The 23792-nt window shown below is 55.8% G+C and overlaps 3 protein-coding genes across 8 annotated transcripts in view; 1 reads left to right on the forward strand and 2 right to left on the reverse strand.

Annotated features, from left to right (window-relative positions):
• The window catches only part of FAM222B (family with sequence similarity 222 member B), a 59408-nt gene extending 55286 nt beyond the window's left edge, over positions 1 to 4122 (forward strand). For 3 of the 6 annotated variants that reach the window (XM_069480956.1, XM_069480955.1, XM_069480957.1), the window contains one exon: positions 250 to 4122. In XM_069480956.1, the coding sequence (XP_069337057.1) occupies positions 250 to 1853 (1604 nt within the window). In that variant the 3' untranslated portion in view covers positions 1854 to 4122. The remainder of the gene's footprint in view (positions 1 to 249) is intronic. The other 3 variants (XM_069480960.1, XM_069480959.1, XM_069480958.1) reach the window with 2 other exon arrangements.
• A 1380-nt stretch (positions 4123 to 5502) lies between these two features.
• Positions 5503 to 12454, reverse strand: TRAF4 (TNF receptor associated factor 4). The gene is made up of 7 exons (XM_069480961.1): positions 12202 to 12454; positions 9166 to 9217; positions 8484 to 8588; positions 8251 to 8412; positions 8001 to 8162; positions 7758 to 7913; positions 5503 to 7484 (listed from the first exon to the last, which is right to left on the reverse strand). Exons 1-7 carry the CDS (start codon positions 12342 to 12344, stop codon positions 6852 to 6854), a joined length of 1413 nt encoding a protein of 470 aa, XP_069337062.1. The 5' UTR covers positions 12345 to 12454; the 3' UTR covers positions 5503 to 6851.
• Positions 12455 to 13078: 624 nt separating this feature from the next.
• On the reverse strand, positions 13079 to 22860 carry NEK8 (NIMA related kinase 8). Its single transcript, XM_069480962.1, has 15 exons — positions 22809 to 22860; positions 19258 to 19463; positions 18773 to 19005; positions 18402 to 18533; positions 17704 to 17912; positions 17479 to 17558; positions 17215 to 17396; positions 16961 to 17111; positions 16484 to 16560; positions 16040 to 16157; positions 15220 to 15370; positions 14828 to 14991; positions 14565 to 14723; positions 14231 to 14389; positions 13079 to 13843 (listed from the first exon to the last, which is right to left on the reverse strand). Exons 1-15 carry the CDS (start codon positions 22853 to 22855, stop codon positions 13815 to 13817), a joined length of 2097 nt encoding a protein of 698 aa, XP_069337063.1. The 5' UTR covers positions 22856 to 22860; the 3' UTR covers positions 13079 to 13814.
• Positions 22861 to 23792: the final 932 nt, after the last annotated feature.

Genomic DNA, 23792 nt, shown 5'->3' on the forward strand with positions numbered 1-23792 from the left:
CGAGGATGCATTGTGATAGCCTGTCACTTAGCGTAGTCCTATCCTGCTATAAGTACTTACTAAATGTTAACAGTACTTGTCATTGTGAGGGCTGAGGCCAGATCTAGAATGAAGGCTATGGATGACAGCTTGGTTATTCCCTCCCCACCCCAGGCCCTCAAAAGGGAAGTCTAGAAGGGCTGGTTGGCTTGGCACTGATGAGCTCCCTCTCCCTCTTTGTGCTCTCCTTCCCATTCTCTCTCTCTCTAGGGGACACTACACAGAAAATGAGAACTGCTCACTATCCTACCCCAGCCGAATTGGACGCGTATGCTAAGAAGGTCGCAAACAACCCACTGACTATAAAAATCTTCCCCAACAGTGTGAAGGTTCCCCAGCGGAAACACGTTCGTCGTACTGTGAACGGCCTGGACACATCAGCCCAGCGCTACAGCCCCTACCCGACGCAGGCTGCCACCAAGGCAGGCCTGCTTGCCATTGTCAAAGTGCCAGCCAAAAGCATACTCAAGGACTTTGACGGCACCCGAGCCCGGTTGCTCCCTGAGGCCATCATGAACCCCCCAGTGGCACCCTATGCTACTGTGGCACCCAGCACTTTAGCCCACCCCCAGGCCCAGGCTCTGGCCCGCCAGCAGGCCCTGCAGCATGCACAGACCCTGGCCCATGCCCCTCCCCAGACGCTGCAGCACCCTCAGGGTATCCCGCCACCCCAGGCGCTGTCCCACCCTCAGAGCCTCCAGCAGCCTCAGGGTCTGGGCCACCCTCAACCCATGGCCCAAACCCAGGGCTTGGTCCACCCTCAGGCCCTGGCTCACCAGGGTCTCCAGCAACCCCCCAATCCCTTGCTGCACGGAGGCCGGAAGATGCCAGACTCAGATGCCCCCCCGAATGTGACCGTGTCTACCTCAACTATCCCCCTTTCAATGGCGGCCACCCTGCAGCACAGCCAGCCCCCGGACCTGAGCAGCATCGTGCACCAGATCAACCAGTTTTGCCAGACGAGGGCAGGCATCAGCACTACCTCAGTGTGTGAGGGCCAGATCGCCAACCCCAGCCCCATTAGTCGCAGTCTGCTCATCAATGCAAGCACCCGGGTGTCGACCCACAGCGTCCCCACACCAATGCCTTCATGTGTGGTCAATCCCATGGAGCACACCCATGCGGCCAAAGCCGCATTACCTGCTACAGGTCCTGTCAACCTGCCTACAGGCATTTCTCGAGCCCCAACTGGCTACCCTAGCGACCTCAAGCCAGTCGCCTGGAACCAGCACCAGCTGGCCCACCTACAACAGATGTGCAGTGAGGCTGGTGGGACGCCAGCCCCTGGCCTGACAGGCAAGCATGCAGCAGGACGCGAGTTGGCAGGGCCTGGCTTTGTGGGCAAGGCCCCTGCCTACCCGCAGGAACTCTGCCTGGCACAGTCCTTTCATCTGAAGCCACCCATGGAAAAGCCGACCCCATCCCCACCGGTCAACGGCCTGGCAGCCCCACTGGCCTACCCCAATGGTCACTATTTCCAACCCCTGTGGAACAACATTCTGCCCACTCCCAATAGCGACAGCTCGGGGTCTCAGGACCTCACCATGCCGTTTCACGGTGGGCAGCCCACAGGTGCACCCCTCGACTGTGCGGCAGCTCCTGGGGCCCACTACCGAGCAGGGACCGGGGGCGGTCCAGTGGCAAGCCAGAACAGCTTGATGCAAACAGTGGATTACCTAAGTGGGGATTTCCAGCAGGCCTGCTTCCGAGAACAGAGCCTGGCCATGCTGAGCAAGGCCCACCGAGCCCCTGGCAGCCGAGCCCCTGATCCCACAGATAGTCGTCTTCATATTCAGCACCCGGGGTATAGATAGGTAGCCCTGGTGCCCTCTACATACAACACGTCATACATCACCCTCCTAGGTTTAGTCTTACTTTTAAGTAACTGGATAGTTTTAAAGTTTCACTGCTCCAATGTGATCATTCTTAGATGTCTAAGGGAATTTGGTGAGGTCTAACTGGGGGCAGAAGGGGTCTTCTCATCTTCCTCTCAAGAAACTTTTGGTTTTAACCCCAACCTAACCCCAATACCAGGCTTTTCTCTCTGCTGTCTGCCTCTTGGTCCTTCCACCTTGGCCATTTCCAACTAGCTTGAACCTCTACCTTTTTTCCTTAGGACTGTGGTGTGGACTGAGGGAAGGGCCCTAGTTGAGGTAGCTGTAGATGCCCAGGCCCCTAAGCCAGGCCTCCCCCACCCTCTCTGGGACTAAGAAGCCAGACTTCCTAAGTGCTCTCGAAGCTAATTCCTCATTTACCCAAAGATCTCAAAACTTGGACCCAGTCTTTTTCTCCTTCCACTTCCTTTCCATTCCGCAAGGCTTTGTTTTGTATCTCCATTGATCCCAGAGCCACTGCACTGTCCTTGTCATGCTCGAATTCAAAGGCATCCTGCAGGTATTTGGTCATAGCCTTGAGATACAGGGGGGAAAAAAAGATCTGTCTTTGTATTGGCATCTTGGTTCCCGACTCCCCTTTCTAGACCTAGAGAAACGCAGTCATCCAGCATAACCACGATCCCTTTCTCACTGTTGCCTCTCTCATGACTTACTGCTGTCCTTATCCTGTACCCTTTCCCCCTGAAAAAAAACACTATCTTGCTTAAGGATTTAGGTAGGTAAGTGATGATCACATTGGAGTTTGGGATTAAAAACACCAAAAAAAAAAAAAAAAAAAAAAAGTTAAAATGCATTTGGTTCTCTACACTGGCTAAGAATATTGCTCTACACTGTAAGTTTTAAATGTCATGTTTCTGTATGAATGTAGTGTGGGTTTGAGTAGCATTGTGTATGAGTGGCCCCACAGGTACATTCACCCTCTAGAAGTGCAGCCCCTCAGTTTAATGAAGAAAGGAAAAAAAAAAAAAAACACAAAGCCTTAAGCTCTTTGAATACTTCCTTTACCAAATGAGCATGGTTCTAACAGCTGGAGGTGGGCCTACATTGGAAACTGCCCCTTGCCCATTCTTAGAGCATACCCTCATCCACGCCATGCTCAACGTGTCTCATTCCCAAGTGACAATTAGTTGGCTAGAAATTCAGCCCTTTTCTGTAACTTGAGATTGTGTTTTGTTATAAATTTTTGCACCCTTTTGTTAAAGATGCACAATTGGGCTCTTTTTTTTTTTTTTTTTAAATCAAGCCCTTACCTTTCCTCTTGTCTCTGGGGAATGTGAACTGATGTTCTTATTTAAGATTTTGGGTTTTGTTTACTATATTATCCACTGTTCTTTAGCCAGAAATTCTCTAGTGATCTGAAGCAATGTGACTGAAGACCAGTTTTTAAATTATGTGTTGGCAAGTTGCCTTATATTTAAAAAGACAAAAAAAAGGAAAAAAAAATGCCTGATTGTGTTATGCCAAATGATAGCAACATGAAGTCCTAATTTATTGTTCCCGATTGTTTTCCTGCCGTCTGTGAACACTGGTACCTCCCTGTCCCTCAGCCCTCAGGAGCACCTGCAGCTTCTGGTGTAATACCTTCTCCCAAGGTGTTGGCCACCGTCTCACCCAGGGCCCTCTTCCAGTTCCTGCTTTTCTGGGTCACATTTGAAGAGCACCACTGTCTCCCCTTATCTCTTGCTTGATCTCCAAACCAGATATTCTTGCTGTTAATTTCCCCCCCCAATGCCTCTCCCTGAAAGGTGAGCTGCCATTTTAGGAAATTGGACCAGACACCAACTTGGGGGCTTGTGAGTCAAACAACCTCAAACCCATCTCTTCCTGTGTAGGGGTGCAAGTCTCTAAAGCTCTCACTCCCACCCCTAGTCTGCATGGAAAATGTACTGTGATCCCCCCGCCCCCAGCTACCTTTGCCTTTGGTGTGAGATGTTTCCTAGTTCAACCTGAGTCCCTCTCCTCCCTCTGCCAGCCAACCCCCAACCAGCAATAAGGGTCCAAGCCAGGGCCTCCTGTCCACACTCCCTGCCTCCATCCCACACCACCCCTAGGGAATACCTGGATTCCCCACTCTATCCACATACTGTAGCATTCATTCTCCATCTCTCTCACCTTCTCACCTGTGGTGGTTTATGGGTGTGATGGGGTTTTTAAGATTATTATAAACCAGTAAAAGAAAAAACAACTCACTTTTTGACCTTGTCCTATTCGTTTGATGCTGTGAATGTTTGATATAATTTTTTCTTAATAAGTTTCTAACATGTCTCACTTGCTAGAAGGGGAATGATTCCTCATTTTTAAGAGGGGAGCACATATTGTATTCATCCTACCCAGAAACCCTCCCCAACCCATTATCCCAGACCAGGTGCTGTGTTGATTGTAAGTCATGGGTAGACAGTTCCTTCCATCAACCCCTGGGGATGATCCAGCTGGCAGGTTCTCTGCCCAGGCAGGGCTGCTAGGGCCTTAGTGTGAAATTTGATGGCTGAGTATGGTTTGCTGCCCCTCAGTGGAGGTCCAAAGGGTCCTGCCACTTTCACTCCCAGGGCCATCAGTCGTTGAGAAATGGGGATCTGGTTAGTTTTAGCCTAAAACTTTAAACCTCCCCTTCTCCCACCTCCAACATTTTGGAATTTGTGTGGGCCTGTAAACGCAGAGGTGGAGGTTAATAGGTGCTGTCATCTGCAACATAACTGACCCTTTTTGGCTATTCAGATTTTGTGTTGAATGTTAGAGAACTTTCCCTTTTGTCTGCAGGGGAGAAATAACCAAAAGAGCCATTTCAATTTTTTCTGCTGAGTTTGGGTTTGAGCTAAGTGGTAATGAGGGAAATACTGACTCCACAGGATGTGGGATTCAAGAAGGGTAGAATCAGACCCTTGGTAGGTAGCAAGAGTCGGCAGGTGGCTTCTAAATGCTGATGGAATCCTTAGCATGCCTTTTTGTGGGGTGCCCTTTTGTGAAAGTGCTTTTCCTCCTTTATGCCTCATGCTGCCCCTGTGAAAGAAAGCCCTCTTCTGCCTGTCAGGTAAGACCTACAGTCGCCTAAGGTCACAGAGCTTCAGACAGGTGAGCCCCGCTCTGCCTTCAGAGTGAGTGATTCCTGGGCTGAGGTGGGTGCTTGGGGAGTCCAGCTCACACTTTGATACAAAACCTGGCCTGACTTCCACAAAATAATTATGACTGGTACCGGAATGAGGGCCAGGCCTGCCAAGCTGCCTGAGTATGAGGTAGATCGGAAGGCCCTATGGTTGCATACAACTCTAGGAGGCACCATCCAGTCTGTGACTGTCCCCTGGAATCATGCAATGGCAGTGTCCTGGCAGCAGAGGGAGGCAGGGATTGATCCAGGTGTCTGCTGTCTTTTGAGATGCCGGAAGGGTGGTCTGCCTGTTGCCTAGAGGCATTTCCTTTGCCCATAGTTTTCCCTACCAGTTTCCAGGCATCACTGTACCAAGATGGCTTATCTGCTCAGGGGCCCATGTCTTATTTTCTAATTTTTTTTTTTTTTGTATGGGGAAAGGGGTGCACCACCTCCAGGAATCTGCGTATTAGCAACTGTCCGTAAGCTGCCAGTTCATTTAATCTTTACAGCAAATCTGGGTAAGCAGGCTTCATTTCACTGTGCGGGTACTGATGCCCCATTGCCAGAAGCAAGTACAGCAAGGACCCAAACCCAAATCTATTGCCAAAATTAGAGGAAGCTACACATCTAGGGATTGCTGGAGCTTTTAAAATAGAATCCAGGCCTTTCCCTGACCCAGCTGAAAGATCACTGTTATAAGTTAATTCACTCCCCTGTTCCCATTTCAGTGATTAAATACGGATAATCACAAGCACTCTCTTACAAAAAGGAAATGAGATATGGATGAGAAAAGCCAAGTGCCTTGCACAGTCTGAAAGCCCCGCTTCTCAGCTTAGTCCCTGGGTGTGGGCTGGGGTCAGGTAACATTCATGTAGCATTTATTCTGGGCCAGGAACATGCATGGTCTCTAACTCACTACAGCCCACTAAGATAGGTCCTTTTATTATTGTGATAAAGGCTACTTCACCTGTTGTATTAAGTGAAAAAATGCACATAAAGTGCTTAGCAGTGCTGGTAGCTATTATCATTAGTCCCAGAAAGACCTGGCTAGGGCATAGGCACCGTGGGTACAGACCAGGGACTCCAGCCTTATAAAATGTCCAGGCACGCCATGCACCGCTCCCATCTAATCACCAGAGGGCAGAAGCAGGCAACCGTCTTCCACACAAAGCCTGATGCAGTTCCCCAGCCACACACACGAGGGCGACCCAGCAGGGTCAGCTGGATCGTGGGCCAGAGTGGCAGCAGCCTTTCTCTGACTGGTCCTTTGCCTTCTGTTGGGCTCAGCCTCCCAAGGCCCTAACCAATCCAGACGAGTCAGGCTGGAACCAAGTTAATAAATACAATTCAGGATTTATTAAAAATCAGGGCTCCCTCGCTGTGCCCTCCTGGCACTAAGGAAATAAATAACCAGAGGGGGCACAGCTGGGGAAAAGGGGAAAAGAAACCAGATCTCAAGACAGATTTTTAACTACTCCCCCATTCCCAACTCCCCACTCCTATGGCTCTTGGGAGATAGCACCTGAGCAGGCACCTCAGTCCAGGTAGGGTGTGGCTGGCACCAAGGCATGTCTGCCCTGCCCAGGAGGGGAGACAGGCCCTGGGATCATTTGTTTCCAGCCCTTGACCCCGAGACCTGCTCCCCTCAGGGGCCAGGGCTGAAGCACCAATTGGAGGCACCTGGGGGTGGAGGGCGGTGGGCAGAGGGAGAACGGGGTAATAGAACCTAGGCAGCAGAAGCAGCTGATGGGGGTCCGGCCCCTTCTCCAGGTTCAGCCAGTGCCTGACTGAGGTCATGTCCCATCCCCCTGCCCCCCAAGCCCTGCCTGCACTCAAGTGAGGATCTTCCGGGGCAGTTCAACAGAGGCTTTGATGAAGACAGCATCATCCCGCACATAGTTTCGCTTTCGGATGTCCTGGTGGGAGATGAACTTGGGGTAACCGAAGCCCAGAGAACTCTCATCCAGGGAGCCCCGCCAAGTGCCAGGCTTTTGGAAATTCTTCCAGTTTGGGTCGGGGTGGAAGGTCTCAGTGACATGCTGTGGTTTAGCCAGCCCAGGGTCGCTCTGATCCAGCAGGGAGAAGGTGACTCGGCGGGCAAAGGGCCACTCAAGGAGATTGTCAAAGGCACCTGGCAGCACTCGAATGTAGAGTGAAAGATGTGTGCCCTCGCCACTGCCATTGCCATTGAGGAACGCAGACACCTGCAGCTTGTAACCATACTTATGTGTGTAGAAGGCTGGGCTGAAGCACTCGAGGTTGGGCTTGGCCTTGGCCTCCTGTAGCCGTCGCCCATAGCTGCCAATCTTCCAGATCAGCACGCCATCACTGCCCACTGACAGCTCCTCCAGCTCTCGCCGCAGCTCCTGCAGCTCCTGCCGTTGCCGGCTCACCAGGGCACACATCATGGCCAGATGTGGCTTCACACTCTCCTCCACGTGCCGCGCCATTGCCAGCTTAGGGCACTGTTGGCAAAGCCCCAGGCCATGAGGGAAGGGAAGAGAGTTATCAGTAGGAGAAGACTCGGAAGAGAGGACAGGAGTGGGTATGGGGTAGCAGGCACCCAACTCTGAATGAGAGAGACAAGGTGCAGGAGGAGGCTGGAGCTGGCCAGCAAGGGGAAGGACTGAGGGCTTCAGAGCGGCATAGCAGGGACCACCAAGGCCTAAGTGGCATCAGGAAGCCTAGCTTCCATCTAGGGCTGCAAGGGCTGACAGGAAGGGGAAAGGGCAGCTCACCCTGTGTTTGCAGCCGGAGTCTTTGAATGGGCATAGCACCAGGGCAGTGCTACAGCTGTCCTTCAGATGGCCTGGCAGGTCCTCCCGAGCCACGGTGCCCACACCACACTGGTTGGGGCAGGGAACAGGCAGCCTTGGGCACTGGTACTGGTGGCTCTGGGGCCGCAAAGGCAGAGAGACAGCAGTCAATAGCCTGACTCCCTGTCACCTGCCCTGTAGCCCACAGCTCAGGAAGGGCCTCACCTGGATGGTGTCAAAGACGAACTCCTTAGTGCAGTAAGTGCAAGGCTGGGTGCGCTTGGGGCACTCAGAAGTGGCATGCTGGGCCAGCAGCCGCCGCATCATGCGGGCACCACACTTGTTCTCACAGTACACACTCTCTTGGGGACACATACCCTCGTGGCTCTGTGGAAATGCCAGAGGCGCTGAGTTAAGGGATGTGTGGGCTATCAGGTGCCCCACCGCCTCCTGCCCTCAGCCAGGCCCCACCCACCTCATAGGCCTCCCCACTGAAGTCACAGCCACAAAACTCGCACTTGAGGCGCCGCTTGGGACAGTCATGCTGCAAGTGTGCAGGCAGATCACGGCGGCTCAGCTTGGCGGGGCAGCGATTGGGGCAAGGGACTACATTGAAGCTGCAGGTATTCAGGTGGCCCTGGTGGGAAGGGCTACAGTTAGTGCCTGCCCGGGGAGGGGAAGTCCCAGCCCCTCACATCAGAGCCTCACCTGTAGATGCCGAAGTTGCCCGCTCCAGCGGCAACCCTCCTCGCTGTGGATGCAGCGGATAGGCAGGCCCAGTACCTGTACTTCCAGCTCCGGGTCTGGGTAGATCTGGGGGCAGCGATGCGGGGAACTGGCCAGGGTCAGAGGCTGCTGCAGTCCCCAACTCCCACCCCCACCCCTTGTTGGGCTGGCTCTACCTTAGTGCCAGTAACAGCCTCTCAGGCTGTTTGCCCCTCTGTGTCCAGTGATGAAGGGCACAGCAGGTGGTAACTGCTCTGATGCTAGATCCCAACATGCCTGCACATGACACTCCCTCTGGAGAGGCAGCCAATCAGCCTGCTCAGTCCCAGGCTGTCCCTCAATGCTCTGTTTCCTTCCCCCTGGTGGAGGGGTCCTGGCCCTCAGCCACAGGTCTGGCTTGCCACCGGAAGGGGAGGGAGCACTTCTTGTGGGCACAGAGCAGCTCTGTGTACCCCCACACAGGCTGGGCATCGTGCCTGCCCTCCAGGGCAAACATGGGCCTCCGTTTGCAAACTGGCCTGGTGGGAGGGAACAGGCTACCTTTGTGGGGGCCCATGATCCCAAGGCTCCGGGTTGACATTGGCCCTGAGCCCGCTGGCTGCCAGCAACTCCAGCCTCCACCAAGGGCAACAGCCTGTGCCTCTTCCTGGCAATGTGGACTCACCTTGGCATAGTCCAGAGGAAGTTGGTCCTCAGGGCATTTGAAGACTCCTTCACTGAAAAGGGGGAGGGGCAGGGTCAAGGCTTTCCATTAGGGGAAGGAGTATCCTGGGCCCCACTCCCTCAATCAGAGCAGCCTCCCTCCCTCACCAGACCGGTTCCCAACTGGCACCAGCGGAGACAAAAGGCCAAGCAGAGGCCTAAGGGGACCCACTTCCCCAGAATCCCAGAAGATCCCAGCCCCTGTTCTGGGAAGGGGAGTTCTGGGCCCAGTGTGGCAGACAGCTGCCTCAGACAGCACTTGGCCAACAGGTGGCAGCTGGCATCCCCTCCCCCCCAGGATGGCAGCTGGACTGGGAAAGGAATAGGCTGCCTGGCTACCCCTCCCCCCAGGTTGGTTTTCATTGGCCGGGCTGAAAGCTGATGGGGAGGGGGAACAAGGATGGGTGAGATTAAGTGCCAGGGCTGCCCAGCCCCGGGAAAGGTGTCCTGCCAAGACCCAGGGCAAAGGTCAGCTTGGGGCCACCTAAGCCTATCCCTCCCCTCCTCCTTTGAGGGTGTGTCTCCTAAAGGAAAGAGGAGGAAAGGCATGCTCCCTGGCACTTGTTTACACTCCTGACAAGCCTCTGAGAAGGGCCGGAATGTCCCCATTTTACAGGTGATAGAACAGACGCTCGCAGGTGAAGCAGCATCTGGATATCTGTCTGATTCCACAGCTCAGACAGGCTCTACTACACCATACAACACACAGAAGAGAGGCTGGGGCAAGAAAAAGTGTCCAGGCAAGCACAGGCAAGACTCTGGTCACTGCTTCGTAGGTTTCTGAAGCTTGTTGACCCTGCCCCCCACGCCAGCTGCCCTCCTGCACCAATCCCCACCTGGCTGTTAGCAGCCAAGGAGCCTGTAGGCATGCTTCCTCCTGCCAGCATGCCCTTGCTGACCCCAGCTAGGACCAGTCACACATGCCAGCATGGCTCAGACAAGGCAAGGGCTCCACTAGCAGGACTGAAGGCCCTTGGGCATGGCATTCCTGGCAGGTCTGAGTCAGGTAGGTGGGAGGCAGGTAGGGTTCAAGGCGGAAGCCGAGGCCACATGGTAGCCCTGTTCTGAAGGCACTTTCCAGTGCCTGGGTAGCCCATGCCCCAGGTGCCCAAAGGATTTCTGGCACCCACCTCCTTCCCCAACCCCACTACCACTGGCCATGCCACCAATGTCAAGGACAATACATGCCCAGGCACTGAAGGGGTGTGCCTGTGCCCACAGAACAGCCAGCCTTCCTGGATCAACCTGAGTAATAGCCCTGGTAGGAGTGGGGAGAGAGGGGTGGGCCAAGGGGGCGGGGGTCCACTTGGCTGCTTCAGGAATGTGCTGACTTAGTGGTTTTGGAGACAGGGAGGGGACTCAGGCAAGTCCCTAGGCTTCAGACAGAAACTAAGCCTGCAGCTTGGGGCCCAGCCAGGAAAAAGGTTCAGCCAGGGCTACGGGACACCCTTGCTTGTAGGGTAGGGGGTGATGGTGAGGGGCAGAGCCCGCCCAACCACCCCAGAGGCCGGGGCAGTGTAGCCCAGGCACTGGGGCAGGGGCAGAGGCTGCTCCTGGCTGCACAGTGGAGGCCCAGGGAAGAAGGCAGGATGGGGGGAGGGGGCCATGGGAGAGGAAGAGGGGATTTCCGGGAGGGGGAGGGGCAGAAGCTGCAGAGAGGGGGCCAGGAGGCGGCGAAGGGAAACGTGCCTGACAGCCCCCTCCCTCACTCCTTCCCTAAGGCAGTCAGGGTGGGTCAGCTGGGGTGGGGGGAGTGGCTCAGCTGGCCTCATCTGGAAACCAGAGGGCTGGGGAAGAGCCGTAGAGGAGACAATGGGACTGTGTGTCTGTAGGGGAGTCAGTGTGTACACTGCAGGGAGGAGGGAGGAGGGTGAGGGAAAGGGAGGAGGGGTCCCCACAGCAGCTTGTGCAGGAGCATATGTGAGGGCAGGAGCCGGCCCAGGCTGTGGGGAACAGAAAACAAAGGGCCTGCTGAGATTTCCGCCAGCTCGGGCTGCCGAGGACCGAGGGAGGGAGGGAGCACTGCAGGCAAGAGCCCCCGAGATGCTCTCCCTGCCGGGGCCCCTCGATCTCCTAGCAGAGCCAACAGCCTCCTGACAGTGCTGACCCAGCCTTCCCCCCTGCTCTGGGGGCATGACCTCCCCAGGAGTGGCGGCTCCCTCATCCTGCCTCCGCACACGCGGGCCTGAGCAGTAACCCGTGTGGGCAGGAGACACAAGACACCACAGGGCACTCTGAAACTTGATGGATGCCCAAGAGCCAAGTGGTGACCTAGGGTCCTGAGAGGGCAGGGGGTGCTCCGTATCAACGAGCGTGCGACCCCCTCCTGAACGATGTATTGACCACCCGCCTTACTCTAGATCCCGGGAGCGGGGAGAGCCGCCTAAAGGAGTCCTGCTTCAGGGGAGGATTGTACCGTCACAGTCCTCCCTCTATTGTGTGATCGCAAGCAGCCTGGGCTTAAATCCCAGTTAAGCCATCAAGTAATTGTGTGACCCTGGGTCAGTCGCAGCCTTTCTTTGAATCTCATTTCATCATCTGTGAAATGGGAGGACAATAGCTGCCGTTCTCGAAACGTTCGAAGAAGCAGAAGAGGTTAGATGGGTGAAAACTCTGGAGGCTTAAAGTGCCGCGCGGGAGAGGGTTTTGTCCTCTTCCCTGAAGGATTCAAAGTTCAAGGATGAGGCCGCTCTGGCGCTCAGGTGAGGGGGAAGGGCCGGCCGCGGGTCGGAAAGGGCCTCTTTCCCATCTCCGCCCCGCGGGAAGGCATCGGGTGGGAACCTGGGGCGCGGCAGGTAGCACCTGGGACCCTATGGATTAGCGCACGGGTACTCCCTCGGGGCTGACGTCACCCCTCCCCTTGACGTCACGGTGGGCGCCCCTGAGGTCATGGGGTCGCGGCGCAGACAAAGGCACGCCGTGCCTCGGGCTTTAGCCCCTCCTCATGCGGTGTCTCCCTCCCCACTACCTGCCGTCTCCTGCCACCCCCGACCCGCACCTGAGGAACTCCTGTAGGCAGGTGTCGCAGAAGCGGTGGCCGCAGGTAGAAACCTGCACGGGCTCGCGCATGGGCTTCCCGCACAGCGGGCACAGCAGCCGTCGCTTGGGCTTCTCCAGGAACTTGTAGTCGAAGCCGGGCATGGCGGGCGGGCAGGCGAGCGGCGAGCACGGGCGAGCGGGGCCGGGCACGCGGCGGCCCCCCAGCCCGCGCCTAGCTCCGGCCGCGCTCCCGGCTCCGGGCGGCGCCGACTGGCGGCCGCGGCCAGGGCCCGGCTCGCGAGCCCTCCCGCCGGAAGAGGGGGAGGAGCCGCGGCCGCGCGGTCCTAGTGCCGGCCGCCAGGCTCCCCGCCCACCCCGCGAACTCTCGGCTTTGGGGTCCGGATGCGGCCAGACAGTCCCGGGGCCGCGAAAGTGAGTCTGACTAGCCCATTCCCGGAAGCAGGGGCTTCTTTTTCCTCTTGGGGAGAGAAATCGTGGCTCCACTTCTACCCAGAGCAGGGGGGCCCGGCGCTGGGGTGCGGCGGAGGGCACCCAGGGAGGGCGCGTCGGAAAAGCGAACGCGCCGCGGCGTGCCACAAAGGTTTGCTTCTCCGGAGTCAGCAGCTCGGTCTCGGGAGCCACGTGCCGCCCAGGGACCCGGGCCCCCAGCTTCCAGGTGCTAGGCAGCCGAAGCCTGGCAACCAGATCCGGGGAGTCCGGCTGGGGCGAGGAAGCCGGGCTGGGCACTGGGCCAAAGGAACCTCGGCCCCAGCCTCGGGCTGCACCTACATTCCTCCCTCGGTCGCAGCTCTGTAACCGAGGTCGGGCCCAGCCCAGTCCTGGCGTGTCTGGCCGCCACCCCCACCCCTGAAGAGACCACACTCCAGGCAGGCAGCTGATATTTTTATTGGCGTTACTTCCAGTCCTCTGGGAAACTGGTCAGGTCCCGTCAGCTACACTTCCCCCCAACCTGGTTCTGGGGCAAGGCATGGGGTGAGGGGCAACCTGCAGCCGGATTCCTCTCTGCTGGAGACACTTAGTGCCCCCTGCTCTCTCACTGGGGAAGTGAGGATAAAAGACACAGTACAAATCCCTGCCTCGGGGTAAAGGGGTGGACCGAGTGGCAGCACTCCCTGGGACCTCCCTGCCCCAGGCTGTGCAGAAGCTAGCCAGGCCTAATGGCCAGTCCAGGCAGGCCCTGGCTTGCCCTGCTCCAAAGCTTGGAGCCGGTCCCAGTGGGCACCAGGGACTTATTTTCTAACTGGGCTGGGGCAAAGGGCAGGCTCTGGGTGGAGCCACAGCTGCCTTCAGCCCCTTTGTGCCAAGGCTCTGGAGACCACTCTGTTTGCAAAGGCTAGGTCTGGCTTCCAGCTCTAGCCAGGCTAGACCGTGGGGACACTGACTCAAGGGAAGAGGGAGTAGGAAGGGAAAAGGGGTGTTACAGGAACAGAGTGGGTTGAGGTTTCCATATCTAGAACCAAAAGCAGAGCAGGGCTTTCACTGGCCCTTATACCCCATTGATGACACAATCCATGGAGCTGGTGGGGACCATCATGCCTCAGGCACCTCAACTTTTCAGAACATTCAGAGGAGAAGCAATATGAAGGTGGTCCAGAGGTGTATCCAGGTGCCTCAGGGGGGGACTGGCTCATCTGTGAGTGCTGGAAGGTACCAAAGAGAAACCCCTGCAGTCTCCCAGAAGGCAGCGCCTCCAGCAAGCATCACCCACCTCCACCCCCGCTGGGCTCTGGATTCTAGACCTGCCAGGCCAGAATTAGAGGTTCAAAGTCAAGTAGACAGGGGGCAGGAGGAGAAAGAATGCATTCAAGCCCTGGGGAGCAGTAGAGGCAGCCCTTCAGGAAGCACCCACCCACCCTTGCCCACCCAGGCAGGAAGCTCAGAGTTCTACCCCGCAGCTTCTGCTTTCTTTCATCTGGGGGCTAAAGATGCCTTTGGTGATTTCGACTGTGAACTCGGGGGAAGGGAGTGTAGGCAGGACCCAGCTGGGTCAGCTCTGGTGAGATGAGGTGGGAAAAGTTATAACTCACGGCGAACAGCCAGGAGAGTGTTTCCATGGCAACAGGACACAGAAGTCACTGTGTAAGGGTGTGTCTCCTCCAGCTGCACTGGCCGGGGGAGTCCAGCATCCTCATCCTTCCTTCCCAGTCGACCTCGGGCCCCTTTGCCCCAAGAGTACACTTCACCCTCTGCCAGAGAGAATCCCACGGAGGGAAGTGGGACAGGGCACAGCCTGAGCAAGTAGCTTTACTCCCAACCTGCCAGAATGGCTCCCACAGGAGGTTGCTGAGTCCAGTGGCCCTGAGTGCATTAACCCCCCACTGCCCATGGCTTTGTCCCCCCACTGTGCGTGCCCAGCCTCACCTGCCCCGATGGCTACAGTGAAGGCATCCCCACAGGCCACCATTGCCATCTTGATACTCTCGAGGCCTTGAACCTGACAGGGTACCCGGCTGCCCCGGCGAGCACTGGTGCCCAGCTGCCCGTGCTGATTGCTGCCAAAAGTGTAGCAGTCACCCGAGACTGTGGGGGTGGGAAGAGGCAAGGAAAGAAAGGCTGCTGCAGTGGAGGTGCCAAAGCGGCCAGGTGAGTCTCCCTCTGGCCTCCTGGGCCCAAGGCCTCCTCACCAGTCACAGCAGCTGAATGAGCAGTGCCCAGGTCCACACTCAGCAGGGGCTCCCGGTCCAGGGGTGCAGAGCCTAGAGGTGTGAAGCTCAGGGCCTCCTCCACTTGCTGGTGTGGGACAGGCTCCTCGCCCAGGGAGAGGTGGTCCAGGCCCAGCTTGTTGAACCTGAGGGCAGAGTCAGAAGCCAGATCCAACATGTATAGTCTGCCCTGTCCCAACCTATCCGAGCAGGAGCTGGTGTACCAGGAGACAGATCCCACCCTGGGTTGAACTGAGCAGCACCCTGTACCCGCCTCAGTTCAGGTCATTGGTGGGAGATAGGCAATGATGGGTGGAGCACTAGCAGCCATGGAGGGCAAGGGGGCAGCTAGTCATCCTGAGGCACCTATTCACCTGTTGCTCCCACAGGCCAGGGCTCGGCCGGGCACAGTGAGGATCATGGAGGAGTCGATGCCACATACAACCCGCTGGGCTTCCTGTCCTGGAGGCACGGGGACTTGCTGGGGGCAGCTGTGGGATTCCCTGGTGCCTAGTCCCAGCCTGCCTACAAGAAGAAACCAGGATGGGGTTAGTTTGAGTTTTAGGGGTAATGATGCCAGGATGAGGAGGGCCCATCAAGAGGAGGAAACAGCATGAGTGAAGGCTGTTGATTCAGCCTGAAATGCCTTTCCTAGGTCCCTCTGCTGGTCAAATTCCTCCCCTTCCTTTAAAGCCCTGTTCAGATACCACCTCTGTCTCCTCCAGGTGATGCTGCTGTTCTTGAGTTCCCATACCTCCTAAGCCTCGGCTGTAGCCCTGATGCTGCCCATCCTCTAGCATGCTGGAGCTGTGTCATCATCTCTCCCCCAACTAGACTGAGTCCTCCAGGAGGACAGGCACCTACCCATGTCATCTCTAGTTTCAGTGCCCAGCCTGATGCCTGACTCAGACAGGGCCTCAATAAATGTCGCTGGATGAACGAAATCTCCCTCATTATGTTGTAAACACCTGAAAGAAGCCACATCTTGTTCATCTCATCTCAGCACCCAGCACAGAGTAGGCACATAGTGGGTGTGCGATAAGAGTTTGTTGAATTCATTCAAATAGAATTTAGGAGTAAAGAGGGAGGAGAGAATGGAGCATTGGGTGGAAGGTGGGTACGAAGGGGGACACATCGTGGCTGAGGATGCCGTGAGATGGAGCTGAAGGGCTGGAGCAAGGAGAAGGAGCTTACCGCCATCTCCGCGGCCCCAGGCAAACAGTTCTCCCTCAGTGGACAGGGCCAGCACGTGAGAGGCCCCACAGGCCACCTGCACCATCTCATAGCCCAGCAGGGCCTCCACAATGGTGGGCTAGAGACGGGGAGGAAACAAGATGAGACTGGGCAAGGTGTCTGGGACTAGCTGCCTGGCCTCAACACCCCCTGCAGGGACAAAATTGGAGGCTGCAAGTTCTCATGAGATGGCTGACTTTAACTCCAGCCACACCCACTGCCAGGTGGGCAACAGTTGGGGAACCCCAGTTTTTCTGTACTTCCCTGATGTGGCCCAGAGCAGGTACAACCTGGGAGCTAGAGGGACCTGTGGCTGCTGGGGACTGCCCTGCCCCCAACCTAGAGTCAGCTCTCAGATGTGGGCTCCCTGCCATCCCCCCTTCCCAAGGTACATGGGACACCCACCTGGCTAATGTCAGTGAGGCTGCCGTGGCCTAGGCACCCGTTGCTGCCACTGCCAAAGGTCATGATGATGCCTCGGTCTGAGGACGAGGGTAGTAAGGATAGAAGGGAGAGAAGTTAGATTCTTTTTCCAGATAGCTCAGTCCACCCATGGGTTGCAGCAGCAAGATAAAGTTGGGGGCCAGGGCTGGAAGGGTGGGATTCCTCTTCCCAAGTGTGTGACTTTGGACAAGTGACAGCCTATCTGAGCCTTACTTTCCCCATCTGTCCAATGGGGATAGTTACTATTAATAGCTCGCTAGGCCTGTTGTGTCAGGTAAAGGAGATGGCGGTAGTAAATCTCCTCAACAGTTAGGCAGAAGCGATAACTCAACTAGTAGCTACAGAAGTGAATTAAGCGAGCAGTTTGCAGTGAGGGAAGTTGCTCTGTGGGGCCTTCTTGTAGTGGGTCCCCATAAGATAGTCCCGTGATGGGCTCACCGGTCAGGCAGGCGGTGAAAAGGTCCCCGCAGGCCACGTGCTTGATGGTCACACCTGACTGGCCCTCCAGGAAACGCGAGACGAACTGGGGCTGTGGCTGTTCCACCGCCCCCGGGAGGAGCGGGCCCCCACCGGCGCCGAGGGGAGGGGCCTGCAGAGGGGACGGGGAGGAGAGAGTGGGCGGGGCCTGAGCACCCAACCCTCTTTTGGGCCCCCCCACCCCTTCCTGTCCAGGTGCACCTCAGCCTGCTCACTTCCCACAGGATGAGGCGCCCAGAGCGCGTGACGCCGGCCTTCTGCGTGCGCCCAGCTGCCACCTGTACCACCTCTGTGTTGAGCATCGGGAGCCGTAGCGGGGCGCCCAGCCCGCCGCCCCAGGCATACACCGAGGACAGTGGCGGCGGGATGGCGGGCCTCACAGGTCCCCGGGGTACGCCTGCGGGGACAGTGCATCAGGCCTATTAAAGTGGTGGGAATGGTGTGGCTTCCGCAGGGACCTGGTGGCCTTCCCCACTTACCCCTGCAGCGGGCGCTGGTGGTCCTGCTCCCTGTGCTGCCGGGGGCCATGGGTGGTCCGGTGGCCAGGGACTTCTCTGATCTGCGGGACACATGGGTGTCTCAGGACCCGGGCCCTCCCCAGCATTCCGACACTCAGGAATGGAGGACTTGCCCCAGGCCTCCTGTGCTCCCACTGGGTGCCCCCACCCTGCCGCCCAGGACCGCCCCCCACTTCCGGCACAGGCCTCCGCATGCGGACGCTGCCCACGTCGGTGTGGAGGTTGAGGAGGGCGCGGATGCAGAGGGGTTGCGCCATGATGTGGCTGAGTGGTGGCCGCTGTGCAGGCTCCAGGCTCAGTAGACTCAGGACGAGCTGGCGCAGCTCAGGGCTGTATCGGTCAGAGATGGGCGCAAAAGTGCCGCTCATGATCTTCAGCACCAGCGCCGGCAGGTTCTGTGAAGGTGCCAAGTAGGGGGTGCTGGGGAGGCGAAGGCAGCACCCCCAGCTCCAGCTCCAGGCCCTGGTCTACTGGATATTAACAGCCCTTCTCTTGGGTGACTTCAGTCTGATGGGGGGACTCCCACAATAATAGAGGAGTCAAATCCTGCTTTTTTCCAGACTCCCTAGTCTGATAGTGGAGTTGCAGCTGTGTCCTCAGAAAACCCAGGGTGCTGGGAAAACTCAAGTCAAGCCTTACTCTTGGGAGCGTCCCTAATCTGATGGGAGAGCCACAGCCCTACCCTCAGGAGCCTTCAGTCTAATGGGGAACCCAAGGCCAACCCTCAGAAATCCATAGTCTGAGAAAGCCACAGCCCTGCCCTGGGGAATCCACCGGTGTGGAGAGGGAGAGACATGACTCAGCCATAGAGAAGGAACCCAGGAGAGGTTGGAGCTGAGGGTTGCTGGGGGAGGGCAGTAGAGATTTCCCAATCATATACTCACCGCAGCCTCAAAGGCCCTCTTCAGGCTAGCTAGCTCATACAGGACACAGCCCAGGGCCCAGATGTCACTCTTTTGGTTGTAGGGCTTGCCCTCACACAGCTCTGGGGAAATGTAGCATGGAGTACCCACCACCTGCAGGAGGGAAGCTGAGATCACAGCCCTGGGGGGAGGGAGGACCATAGGCTCTGCCCACATGCCTATTTGGGGATAGCTTCTTCTCAAAGCAAGGCAAGGGACTTCCTTCTGCAGGACCACCCAAGCGGGGGCCAAGGGGCCACATTTTTAGTGGGGAGGGGAGGAAGTAGGGATGTAGAATAGCCTTGGCCCTCAAGACCTCTACCACCCTGGAAGTCCCCTCCATGCCCAGGCACCGTGTAGGCCTTGCTCTTGCTGCTAAGGATCTTGGAGATGCCGAAGTCACCAATCTTGACGACCATGCGGTGTTTGTCAAGGAGGATGTTCTGGGTCTTGAGATCCCGATGCAGAATGAGGTGGGTGTGCACATGATGCAGTGCGAGCAGGATCTGCACAAAGAAGTGCAGAATGGTCTCCTCCTCCAGCAGGGAATTACAGCGCTTTTGGATGAACTCAGCCAGGGTGCCACCTGTGGCCGGAGGAACTAATCAAGATCCAAGCTTTCTTGGTTGTCCCTAGGACAACCCCTCTCCTTTTATGGAACAGCTCACTGGGACCAGAGAGGGCAAGGGGCCAGCCAGGGTCAGACAATTGGGGCCAGAACTCTGTACCTCTGAGCCTCAGCCAAGCCCATTCCAAGGAGGGAAGCTGGCTGATCTGTCTGCCTGTCTCAGAGGTAGGAGGCCCCTGTAGCCAGGCTGCTGCAAGGAGGTTGGCCCACCTGGCGCATATTCCATGGCGATCATGAGGGCCTTGTCCTCCAGGAAGTTCTCGTAGTACTCAATGACATTGGGGTGGTTGAGCAGCTTGAGTACCTGGCACTCATTCTGGGCTGCCTGCCGCTCTTCCTTGGTCATCTGTTCTACTGGGATCTGCTTGATGATCACCAGCTTCTGGTCAGCCTTTCGCAGGCACAGGTGCACAATCCTGGAGACGCAGAGGACAGGGACAGGCACCTGCTGAGCCTCAGCCACATATCAGGCAGGGCAGACCCAGTGACTGGATGTTCCTTAGAAGAGGGTAATGGGCACTCAGAGTAACAGGTCATCTAACCAAGTCCACAGAATGCCGAGCTTGGGAAAAGGGAGAACTGATTCCAAACTCCATATGAGACTTTAGTTTCAGCACAGGCACAATGAGGTACAATTAGTCTTGATCTCTAAGTCCTCACAGTCTGGACTTAACTGCCTGGGTTCAAATCCAGGCTCCTCCTCTTACTAGTTATCTGGTTGCATAGGTTATGTGACATCATCATGTGGAAAATAAAATCAACCTCACAGGGTTGTTGAGAGGATCAAATGAGAAAATGCATGTAAGGCACTTAGCATAGTACCTAGCAAATAGAAAATGCTCAATGAATAGAAGCCATTCTTCTTATTATTTATCTATCTATCTATTTATTTTTTTAAGGACAGAGTCTCAAATTCCTAGGCTCAGCTTGCTGAGTAGATCCTCCTGCCTCAGCTTCCTGAGTAGCTGAGACTAAAGGCATGCACCACCGCCTTCAGCCATGTTATTATTTTATTTCAGCTCTGTGGCCAATGTCCATAAAAGCAGTGACTACATCCTTCTTGTTCACCACTGTATTCCCAGTGCATAGCCCAGTATTTAGCAAACAGTAGGAGCTCAAAAGTATTTGCTGAATGAACTAACTGTAAGCTGATCACATAAGTCTCTCTCTCTCTCTCTCTCTTTTTTTTTTTTTTTTTTTGAGACAGGGTCTCCCTCTGTTGCCCAGGCTAGAGAGTGCACTGGTGTCATCATAGCTCACTGTGACCTCAAACTCCTGTATGAAAGCAATTCTCCTGCCTCAGCCTCCTGAGTAGCTGGGACTACAAGTGTGCACCACCACACCCTTAATTTTTTTTTGTTTGTTTGTTTGTAGAGACAGGGTCACTACTGCCCAGGCTGATCTTGAACCCCTGGCCTCAAGTGATCTCCCACCTCAGCCTCCCAAAGTGGTAGGATTACAGGCGTGAACCACTGTACCCAGCCTGTCTCAATTTTTTATCTTCAATTTAGACTTCTCCTCTGAACTCCAGACTCACATATCCAACTACCTGCTTTGTATCCCTACCTGAATGGCTCACAGGCATCCTAAAATTTATAAAATTCAAAATAAAACTCTTGATTCCTGCCTCTGGACCTTTCCTTCCTCAGTCTCTTCCATCTCAGTAAATGACATCACCATCACCCAGTTACTAAAATCAGACACCTGAAAATCATCCCAGAATCTTTCCTCCACTTCATAATAACATATCAGCAAATCCTGTTTCTACCTCTAAGGCATTGTAAATCCATCTAATTCTCTGTGCTATCTGCCATAACTCTTGCCCAAGTCATCATCATTTTTCTTTTTTCTTTTTTTTTTGAAACAGAGTCCCACTCTGTTGCTCAGGCTAGAGTGCTGTGGCATCAGCCTAGCTCACAGCAACCTCAGACTCCTGGGCTCAAGGGATCCTTCTGCCTCAGCCTCCCAAGTAGCTGGGATTACAGGCGTGTGTTACCATGCCCGGCTAATTTTTCTATTGTTAGTAGAGACAGGGTCTCACTCTTGCTCAGGATGGTCTTGAACTCCTGATCTCAAGGGATCCTCCTGCCTCAGCCTCCCAGAGTGCTAGGATTACAGGTCTGAGCCCAGCCCATCATATCTTGACTAAAATACTGCACTTAGTCTCCAAAGTGGTCCTTTCACTCCTGTCACCCTCAAATCTAAATTCCACCCAGCAGCCAGAATAACATTTTAAAAATGCAAATCAAGCCGGGCGTGGTGGCTCCTGCCTGTAGTCCCAGCTACTTGGGAGGCTGAGGCAGGAGGATCGCTGGAGGTCAGGAGTTTGAGACCAGCCTCAGCAACAGTGAGACCCCGTCTCTACTAAAAATAGAAAAAAATTAGCAGGGTGTGGTGGTGTGTGCCTGCAGTCCCAGCTACTTGGGAGGCTGAGGCAGGAGAACCACTTGAACCTAGGAGTCTGAGGTAGCTGTGCGCTAGGCTGACGCCACGGCACTCTAGCCTGGGCAACAGAGTGAGACTCTGTCTCAAAAAAAAAAAAAATGCAAATCAATGCCCAGTGAAGTGGCTGATGCCTGTAATCCTAGCACTCTGGGAGGCTGAGGCAGGAGGGTCACTTGAGCCCAGGAGTTTGAGGTTGCAGTGAGCTATGAAGACATGACACCACTCTACCCAGGACCACAGAGTGAGACTGTGTCTCAAAAAAAAAAACCAAAAAAACCCACAAACCCCCCCCCCAAAATCCCCTGCAAATCTTGTCAGACCATTCTTCTGCTTTAAAATTCTTCCCCTTGGCCGGGTGTGGTGACTCACACCTGTAATCCTAGCACTCTGGGAGGCCAAGGCAGGAGGATCGCTGGAGGTCAGGAGTTTGAGACCAGCCTCAGCAACAGTGAGACCCCGTCTCTACTAAAAATAGAAAAAAATTAGCAGGGTGTGGTGGTGTGTGCCTGCAGTCCCAGCTACTTGGGAGGCTGAGGCAGGAGAACCACTTGAACCTAGGAGTTTGAGGTTGCTGTGAGATAGGCTGATGCCACGGCACTCTAGCCTGGGGGACAGAGCAAGACTTCGTCTCAACAACAACAAAAAATTCTTCCCCTTACATGGCAAATGAATTTAACCCTCAGTTTACAAAGCCATAAAGTGGTTCCCGCCCTACGTGAGTCACGTTTTATACCATTTTTTACCTTGCCCACTACATTCCAACTACACTAGTGTTTTTCTCAGTTCCTTGAATACTCTGCTTTCTCACGTGAGAAACATCACATATACAATTTTCTCTGCCTGCAAAGCTCTTCCTTCACCTGCAGACTACTGGTGCTCATTCCTGAAGTCTTGGCTTGAAATCTCATCTCTCACAATTCTCCCTGGTGGTATACTCTTTCCTCGCAGCCTGTTAATAACTTCATGACTGTTTTAACAATGTCTTGTTTACTGTCTAATTTTCCCATAGTCTGTAAGCTCCAAGAGGGAAAAGACCACGCCTGTTTGGTTAGGACCCAACGCGCAGAGCCGTCACGCAGTACCTGTGGAAGAAATGAGTGAGGAATCCAACAGCTCAGCGGGCGCACAGAGGCTTGCCGGGGGCGTGGCCTCCTTAGAGGCGGAGTCTCCCTGCTGGGACCGGAAGCTAGGGCGGGGCTGCCCAGAGTGGCGCTCACGCCTAGGGGCGGGGCTAGCCGGGCAGCGGTGTCGCGGGCAGAGTTGAACCTCATTTTCCCTGTTCCCCAGCACTTTCCTCCCCCCGAGTCCTGGCTCACCCGAAGGCACCTCTCCCCACCACTCGGATCCGCTCGTACTTCTCCATCTCGTTTCTGGGAGTCGCTTCCGGAATCCCCCCACGCGGCGCGTGCGCGGGCCCGCCCACCCTAGGGCCTCGCCCCCCGCGCTGCTAGATGTTTGCGGGGCGGGGCGAGCAGAGCTGGGCGTGGGCTCCGCCTCGCGTCTGTCTTTGTGGATTTACGGCTTGCCGACCACTCAGGCGAGCACTTTCCTCTCGGGACCCCGTGCCACGCGGGCTCTACGGAAAAAGGCAAAACAACAGGACGCGCCCCCCGTGGCCAGCACAGTACCGGCTCCTTCCCACACTGGTTCCGGCCCTGGTCAAACTCGTCAGGCGGGAGGGATACCTGCTCCCGAGAGTTGCCCCCACAGGCCGGGTGAGGGTGGTAACCGAGGATCGGACCCCCCCTTTCCCACGAGTGACGCTATTTCAGGAGAAAGAAGCAGATTCTCACTGGCACGTAAACGATGAGTAACCAAAACTGAACCGAGAGCAGGGTTAGTTTCGTGTTTGCCTAGGGAGGGGCCGGGGAAACCCCGAGTTGTCCGGATTGATTCACCTGGGGAGGAAATGACACGGGCTCCAGGATGTGGGCACTCTCAGCTCCCCCTCCGCACTCACAGCGCCGCAGTAGGGTAATCTAGGGGAGAATCTCCTTGGGGGAAGATAGGAGGGAGGGGAACCGCTATCTGAAAGAGGCTGGAAGAGAGGGAGAGACCGCCGTTTGGCCGGGATGGTTCAAGGCGTCTGCCTAGAGGTAGGGGCTAGTTAGTAGGACGGGCTATTCTCTAACTAGGTCTTGACCGGAAGTGAGTTTAATTCCAGGTTCTCCCTGGCGCCTCCTGCTCTGCGGGAGCGCTGTAAGCAGGAGGGGTATGATCATTCATTAAGAGTTAGCAGCCCTATTTCAGAGTGGGCGAGGAATATGAGGAAAGGGGTGTTTTATCTTCTGGCCCTATGC

The sequence above is a fragment of the Eulemur rufifrons genome, chromosome 9 (genome assembly GCF_041146395.1).
Source record: "Eulemur rufifrons isolate Redbay chromosome 9, OSU_ERuf_1, whole genome shotgun sequence".
In the NCBI taxonomy this organism is placed as follows: domain Eukaryota; kingdom Metazoa; phylum Chordata; class Mammalia; order Primates; family Lemuridae; genus Eulemur; species Eulemur rufifrons.

What these genes read in the sequence shown, in the direction of transcription:
- TRAF4 (XM_069480961.1), bottom strand. Translation starts at nt 12,344, where the DNA reads ATGCCCGGCTTCGACTACAAGTTCCTGGAGAAGCCCAAGCGACGGCTG. An exon ending in TCAGTGGGGAGGCCTATGAG is followed by an intron (nt 8,163 to 8,250) that starts GTGGGTGGGGCC and finishes GCATTTCCACAG; the next exon opens with AGCCACGAGGGTATGTGTCC. An exon ending in ACTCCGGCTGCAAACACAGG is followed by an intron (nt 7,485 to 7,757) that starts GTGAGCTGCCCT and finishes CTTTGCCAACAG; the next exon opens with TGCCCTAAGCTGGCAATGGC.
- NEK8 (XM_069480962.1), bottom strand. Translation starts at nt 22,855, where the DNA reads ATGGAGAAGTACGAGCGGATCCGAGTGGTGGGGAGAGGTGCCTTCGG. An exon ending in CTGGGGCCGCGGAGATGGCG is followed by an intron (nt 15,371 to 16,039) that starts GTAAGCTCCTTC and finishes TTCTTCTTGTAG; the next exon opens with GCAGGCTGGGACTAGGCACC. An exon ending in CACTGTAGCCATCGGGGCAG is followed by an intron (nt 14,390 to 14,564) that starts GTGAGGCTGGGC and finishes TCTCTCTGGCAG; the next exon opens with AGGGTGAAGTGTACTCTTGG.